The 7764-nt window shown below is 40.1% G+C and overlaps 1 protein-coding gene across 1 annotated transcript in view; it reads right to left on the reverse strand.

Moving 5' to 3' along the window:
- Positions 1-7306, reverse strand: part of fgfr2 (fibroblast growth factor receptor 2) — a 49355-nt gene extending 42049 nt beyond the window's left edge. The window contains exons 1-2 of the mRNA XM_058796705.1: positions 6734-7306; positions 4026-4285 (exon numbers count right to left, since the gene is read on the reverse strand). Coding sequence (XP_058652688.1) covers positions 4026-4209 — 184 coding nt within the window. The 5' untranslated portion in view covers positions 4210-4285; positions 6734-7306. The remainder of the gene's footprint in view (positions 1-4025; positions 4286-6733) is intronic.
- Between the last annotated feature and the right edge of the window lie 458 nt (positions 7307-7764).

Here is a 7764-nt window from a genome sequence, read left to right on the forward strand (position 1 = left end):
CTATTTTAGATGGCTGATATGGTGTTGCTAGGTGGGTCTTGATGACCCTAGATATTCCTCAGGTTCTCCTTACAATTCTAATAGCAAAAAAAGCATTAGCACACCTGCCCTCAATAAGCACACAACTCATCTCTATAGGACAAAAAGTGTGGGACGAGTCACACTTCAAATTTTGGTAGTTAGGGGCTTGTTTAAACAGTGATGCTTACTCTAGCAAGCACTGATAATTAGATCACAGGGGTTGAGCAGACAACCCAGCCGCCCCACACAAGTTAACTCTACACAAGCTGCGCATTTGCCCTGTTCTCCTGTCACGTTCCCCTCCTTCCTTATTTTCTCACCCTTCCCATTTTTTACTCCAGTTAAATCCCAACACTCTTCCGTAGCAGCTCCTTTTCTTTCCTAATCACAATCGCCTTTCAAATTGTAATTCTGCAAGCTTTATTGTCATGACAATGGCATGCCCAGCCAAAAGCACAGGCCTCTCAGGGGCGCCCACGGCAACACAAGCATCCGGGCAAATCTCATTGGCCAACTTTCCCTCCAAAACCTCTGGAGTCACATATAAACACAGGAATTTGGTGGGGGATTTGAGCAAATCGCTAACTTTAAAATTTAGCACGTAACCTGCTCTGTGCCATTTGTGCTACAGGCATGAATTATGCATCAAATCATCCGGCTTCTTGAGGAGAGGTGCGCTAGTTAGTTTCTAAGTGATTTAAATGAATAAATATAAATATATATATATATATATATATATATATATATATATATATATATATAGACACTTTTATATATTTTACATATACAAAGAATTCAAACAATTACCCATTAAATCCATTCATGTTTCCTAATATACAGCATATATAGCACACATGTATTAACAAAACACACTGCAAAGGTTGACAACAGCCAATTGCAACATAAACATTTTCTGGAGAAAAAAAAAAACTTTTAGTTTGTTTAGTGGGAGAGTGAGGATTTATTCACCCGAGAAAACACAATAAACAAAGGGTGTGAGCTGACACTTTTATTACAGGGACTTACTATCGTGATTTAGGACGCTCGGTATAAACAGAGAATGATTCGCCCAGGAAACCCCCTACTGCATGCAGGAGGTCACTTTAAGGCACGCTTATCGAGAGGCTGAGCATCTCTCACAGTTCTTCTGTTTTGGCTTTGGGTATTGTCACTGTTGTGAACAGGAACGTCTGGGTTGTGAGAAGAAAACCCTCGGGCTAAAAAGGCAGAGAGCAAAGAATTGGGGACGATTCCGATTCCGGAAAAAAGAGTGATGGCAGGAAAGACAGCGAGAGATTTGCTTGGATCTCCAGCCAATGTTTTAAACATCATCAAAGCTCTGTTTGACTGTGTCTAATTCTGTCCAAACCAACAGGGCACACATGCACACTAAAACACCAGCAGAACCACTCCAATGACAATAGATAAATCACACAATCCAAATAATAATGATCCGAACAAGCTTGTGCGATTCCACATTTTCCACCATTGGGTCAGCCTGGCCATACCTCTGGTTCCAACCACAAACCTTATGGGGCGGCAGGGAATGAGAGAATAAAGGGCGAAGATCTTCAACTCTATTGTGCTCTAAGCCCTGTCAGATTACATTTGATCCAAGTTTGCTTTCCCACACTTTCACAATGTGTTGTTTTCCAAGCTCTGAGAAGATTTCGACCGCTCTCCCAGCCTTTATCACGTCTACAAAGAAGCCTGTTCCAAATAAAACTCATTTAAGTTAGCAACGTTGCTGATTCAAGAAGGTTACGGAATATTTCTATCATATAACTCTCGCAGACAAACCAGCTCACGTGAAACTCTGTAGGAATTCTAAGCTGTTATGCTATCTTAAACAATTACCCCTCCCAGAAACACAACCGAGCCCTTGGTGGGCTTTGCATGCATCAGGTGGGGGCTATTGTAGTTTCCCTCCAGGGGTGGGCGTTTAATTTGTTGAACTGATACATATAGTGTTCTTTGGTACAAAAAGTAAACATGTTTAGCACAACCATTCAACTATTTGAGTTGCGTCTGTACCACAAGAAACCGGTGTGGTTAGCGCTCTCCACCTTTCACCAAAACCTCCCAGCCTATCCACATCACATGACACCACTTCAGCCACTTAATCCTCCGTCACATGACCTCTCGTAATCTTCCATCATATGATAGGAGAGAAAAGTGCAAATCGTCTTACAAAGTTCCACAACATACACCACTTAGCATTCGAGGATGAAAAGTTAAGCATTTGACTTTGGACAAAAGATAACCAGTAGAACAATGCAACGCGATATTGCGCAATAGAACATCTTTTGTATTTGAGACGTTAAGCGAGGCTTTACTCTTAAAGAAACAGTTCATCCAGAAAAGCAGAATCTTTCATTTACTCACCCTTGTGTCGTTCTAAACAAGTGTAAGTTTCTTTATTTTGTGGAAAGCAAGATATTTTAAAACATTTCCTAGCTGCTCTTTCTTTTAATAAAAGGAGTTTCAAGACTAAAAAGCATCATTAAAGTAGTCCATACAAGTCTACTCCAATTTTCAGTGAATAACAACTTAAATTCCATGTTTAACAAATTCTATTAAATCAAAAGACTTAAAAATACAGTGAACATTTTAATCCTTTTTTTGTGTCATTTTTGGTTGAAAAATAGCCTTAAAAGCTGTCTGGAAAGAGCAGAAATTCTTCAAAATATCTTGCTTTGAATTCTAAGTAAAAAGGAAAGTCAAGCAGGTTTTGAACAATGTGAGGTTGAGTAATGTCAGAATTTCATTTTAGGGTGAACTTTCCCTTTAACCCTACTATGGACCGCCTTTAACCCTGAGGTCAAAGGGCATCTGGAAAGTGTTGGTTGGGGGTGGGGTGGCCGCTTCCAATGATTGTGTTTGACAACTCTTTAATTAACATAATGATTAAAGCCAGAGGAACACAAGCAGACTTATCCAACACAACAGTTCTCATTACCTGCTGCCCCAAACGAAATGGAAAATTCACATCAATAATCACAACTACTAATGGTAGAATGTGGCAAAACTGGGCCAGGACACGCAACTGGGAATTTACCACTTCACAAAGTGCCAAAGAAGCAAATAAAATGAGTGTTTTTACTTAGAGTTAGGAATGAAGACGATGACAAACCACATCCCGTTAAAAGGAAGTCAGGAAACCTCCAAAAAGAGCGGAGAATCTCTTGTTTCATTTTAGCTCAAATCTGAAAGCATATAAGGTTTATTTTCTTCCCAAACAAACTAATACGGGTTGGTTTGCATCTGCATGCCAAGCTAGCAGGTATGTGTGTGGTCCTCAACTCTGAACAACATTAAACTCAGACAGATGGAGAGAGAGAAAATATGGGGGGAGAAAGGAAAAGAGACGTTACGAGTGGAACCACAAAAATCCTAAAAGCGACTCTTTTGAAACGAGCTGCTGTGAGAATATAGCTTACGAAAAATAATTCCATACATTATAAAACCTCAGGGTTCGCAGTTCAAAGACGCCAGATATATGCTTAAACCACTTTCTCCACATAATTATCGGAGTTTCAAAGACGTGCTCCATGCAAAAGAAGTACTTCCTAGGGTTTGCATACAGCAACTCATAAAACCTCCAAACCACACATCATTGCAAACCAGCACCTCCTCAGAACTTTCCTGGCTGTCTTGAAGGGCCGAACACAACCGTTTATGAAAAGTTTAATCCCATAAATCTGCACTAACTAATGATGTATGAAGCCATGAGGAATCCTACCTACACCACGAGAAATTCCATGCGGCAATGTTTTGTTTCACCCAAATACCTTATTTACCCCAAGACTTCCCCCAATAAAAACGAAATATTTTCACACATAGGTGCAGCTGCGTAGGAGAAGAAGGTTGTTTTCATAGCGATTAAGCAGTAAAGAAGCATCTGTTTTCTTGTCACCACTGAAGTATCGAGAATTCCTAACAAGATCCTTCTGTAAATACTAGGAATGTTCCTTGAACGATATTCCATCGCTCTTATTCCTTACCTTCACGTTCACTCGCAGTCTCCACCTTTTCAGCAATCTTTGACGACGGCCTTGCCACGGACGCCGTTGCCAGGGTCAAAAGCAGGAGCGCACCCAGAAGCCACCCTCGGGTGGACATCCCGTCAGCAGCGGCCGTGTCTCCCCATCCCCCCCTCCTCGGCCTCCCCCTGGACACGGATCCCATCTGAGGGGCTCCACCCAACCATGAACTGCAGGCTGTACGGTCGGTCACTCACTGGAATTCCCACCAATCACCTGAGCTGAGGAGGGCAGCATGGGATCCCCAAAATAAAAACAAGAGGAGAAACCATTAGAAAGAAGTCTTTTTGCCATACACAATCCATAAAACACTCTGGTTAACATGGGCCCTACATATCTAGAGTGAACATTTTAAATCAGTTGACTCTGAAGCACAAGTATCTTGCAGAGAGTGCGTGGGCCTATTTATGAAAGAGACAGATAGAAACTAAAGGCCCACGTGTCAAAATGCTGTTAAACGAGCCTTGCCACAGACATACCAAAGCTCTGATGCTTCAGACCTACTATCTGACACCTACACACTAACCCGACAAAACACCTTCATCAGCCACTGCCTCAAAAGCTACCTGCAACTTTGGCTAACTTTCTACAGAACTAATAATGTAGAAGACAATTTTCCAACATCACTATTAAACAATGATTTATTTTATCAGGACTGTAATTCATCTAGCTAACAAACTAGATGCTCCCATGCATTCGTTTAAATACATTTAGGCATTTGGTAGACACTTTTATCCCACGCATTAAGACATGCGTTGATCTATGGTTCTATAGCTATATTTATCTTTGTCACATGACTTGCATTTCATTGTTATTCTAAAAGAAACAACTTTATTGGCAGTTTGACGAACAAAAATGTGATTTCAAATCAAGATGACTGAAAATGAATTGAAAACGCGGGAATCAGTCAGTCGCTGTCTGGGGATCTGGCGCGTAAATGCGGTATTGATCTGTTCTGTGATAGCGCGTGTGCATTTATAGCAGGCATTAACGCTTGTGAGATGATTGACAGCTGGTGGGGTTCCTCCTCTGCAGAGGATTTTTTTTTTTTTTTTTTTTTCGTGAGGTGAGCAATGCAGGATTTTGATGCTGTAACACGAGTTCGGACACAGTGTATTCTCATTTCTAATCATGCGCTATCCAATTAACCTCATAGGTTTGATAACTAATGCACTTAGAGATCGCAAGATGCATTTTTGCTCATGGGATGCTGGAGAGAAACAGTGAGCAAACCACCGTCAGTGCTTCCCGGGTTTGCTGCATGAGCAGGATTTTGAAAAAGATTTCCCAATGCAATACATGACGTCACCTTTAGAGAACTTTTCTCGCGAAAGCGTTGTTTTAATAGACCGCCGTCTGCGCGTGCACAAGCAATCTGAAGGCGTTAATCAGCGTCCCATTCATATTCAAATCAGAATGCACATAAAGGATTTAATGCCAATGCAATGAAAAACACTGATGTTCCCCTGGAATCAGCTGTACTGTGTTTTTGATTAGCTACATTTGAATTGTTACTTGAACCTAATGGTCGTTCTTTATCGAGGCCCATTATAAAAAAGCAACCCTAATGAGTTTATCATGATTTTATTACTGAAGACTAACTCAATCACTTTGTGAATGGACAGATTTGATCATTAGGTAAACTCTAATTAGTATCTAAATTATGATTAGAGTTAATTATTGGTTGATGTTTGCAAATAACATTATAGTTTATTTGTGAGTTTATCACTAAGAGGCTATTGACTAAGGAAAACCCAATTATTAATAATGGCAAAGTAGACTTTCTAAAGCAAACTCATGTCAGTCTGTTTCATTTTTATAAGATCTAATTGTGTCCACAGATTTCAGGGCAGGAAGCACTACACTACAATTGCCACTACAATGATTAAACGACACTTTTAAAAAAGAAGGGGGGAAAAAAGAAAAGGAAACAACAGGTAGGCCAGACTGTTCCATAAAAACACAAAAAATGGTTGCTTTTTGAATCTGAATCCAAATTTGAATTGGAGTGTTCTAAAAATGTGCACGTTCTAAATGATTGCCCTATTTAATGCATTAAAAACGCTTGAGGAGACACTACAAATATAAGTGGTGATTTAACCATTTTGACTTCTTTTTGATTTTATGCAATACTTCGCAACGACAAAAAAAAACCGTTCATATAACAGATTTTTATGAACGTTTACTTTCATGATTTTTTTTTTTTTTCACGTATTACATTAGCGTTGGCTTGCAGCTTTCATTTGAGACGACAGTTTTAAATGACATTTTTCTCATACAGTGATAGTATCTGATGTTTCGTAAAAAGCATACATTCATAATTTTACACTTTGCAAGCTGTCTTTATCTTTAAAAATAAAGCAAGCAAGATATAAAATATTTTGCTAAATAACCTTGACAAAAGAGTCTGACAAGGCCATCGTTGATCATAAAAGATAGAAGTTATGACATTTTCAGTGAACTTTAGATATAGCCAAGAATATCCAAATTTGTGCGCATTTAATGTAATATAACCATATTTTATAGTTAAGATACATTTGCGTAGCCTATTTTAAAAGTTGTGGGTAATGAAACATGCGTCAAGCCGCAACAAATGACAAAAAGGTGCATTTCCATGAAAGACAAGGAAACCTCCGCTTAAAATATAAACAGAAACACTGAGAACTTACAGAGAAGGAGCTGATAGTGAAGTTCAGGATCCGCATATAAACAGGGAGCTCATGGGCCGAATCCAGTCAGGAATGCGACCAAAACTATTCCCTATTCCCAAATCCAACGGGGCACCAACGACAGGATCGCATGCCAATAGTGACCCACCGATAGTATCCGTGCGTGTTTGTGTAAATCCTTCCAGAAGAGGAAAAAAAATTACGCGTCCCAGAAACTTTTTTTCGTCCGTAAACCAAGTAGTTGTTGCTTCACCAGACGGCTCGTGCAAAACGCGCATCAGCCTTCAGCTACAAGAGATGCAACACTGCAACAAACACCGAATAAAACATCCATCCCAAAATACACATCCAGTGACATGAGCGCAGTCTCTGAGGATACTGGCTGTTCTCAGACGCTTTGTCAGGTTTACACAGATTTTTTTTTTTTTTTTTCTCTCCTTCCAACCCCCTGAAGAAATGTCACTCCCCCCTGAAACCCGAGACGTTTCCTGGCTGATAGTTTTTGGACTCGGTCTTTCTCCTCCAATCACAGACCTCGGAGCTGGAGCTCCCTCCGAGCGACTCGACCAGTTCTGCGCAATCCTGCAAAGTTTGTCCGGAACTGGGGGTCTCCCTCCTCCCCTGCACGAGCTCCAGTGCTGCAGAATGCCATTCATTCACTGCAACAGCGCCACCTAGTGGCAGATCTCTCGGATTATTAACCCTTTGGGGGCCCCAGAGACCCCAGGGCCTTTTAAATTGCATACATACTTGGGTCATGACACTTTCCATTTCATGGATTTGACATTTTAAAACATTCTGTCAGAAAAAGAATGTCTGTAAAAGAAATTGCATCGTGACATCTTAAAGATTCATTATATGTTGAGATTATAAATCTCAGTATATGCTGAGATTTTTTAATACAATAACAGGTCGAGAATTTAATGTTGATATTTTCACAAACATCCCGTTTTTACTGTACAAAATCAGCATAATCTGACCATTTAAGATCCTTCGCTGCTGACAAATCTAACAACACAGAGATTAAAAAT

This window comes from Onychostoma macrolepis, chromosome 13, assembly GCF_012432095.1.
Source record: "Onychostoma macrolepis isolate SWU-2019 chromosome 13, ASM1243209v1, whole genome shotgun sequence".
Taxonomy (NCBI): domain Eukaryota; kingdom Metazoa; phylum Chordata; class Actinopteri; order Cypriniformes; family Cyprinidae; genus Onychostoma; species Onychostoma macrolepis.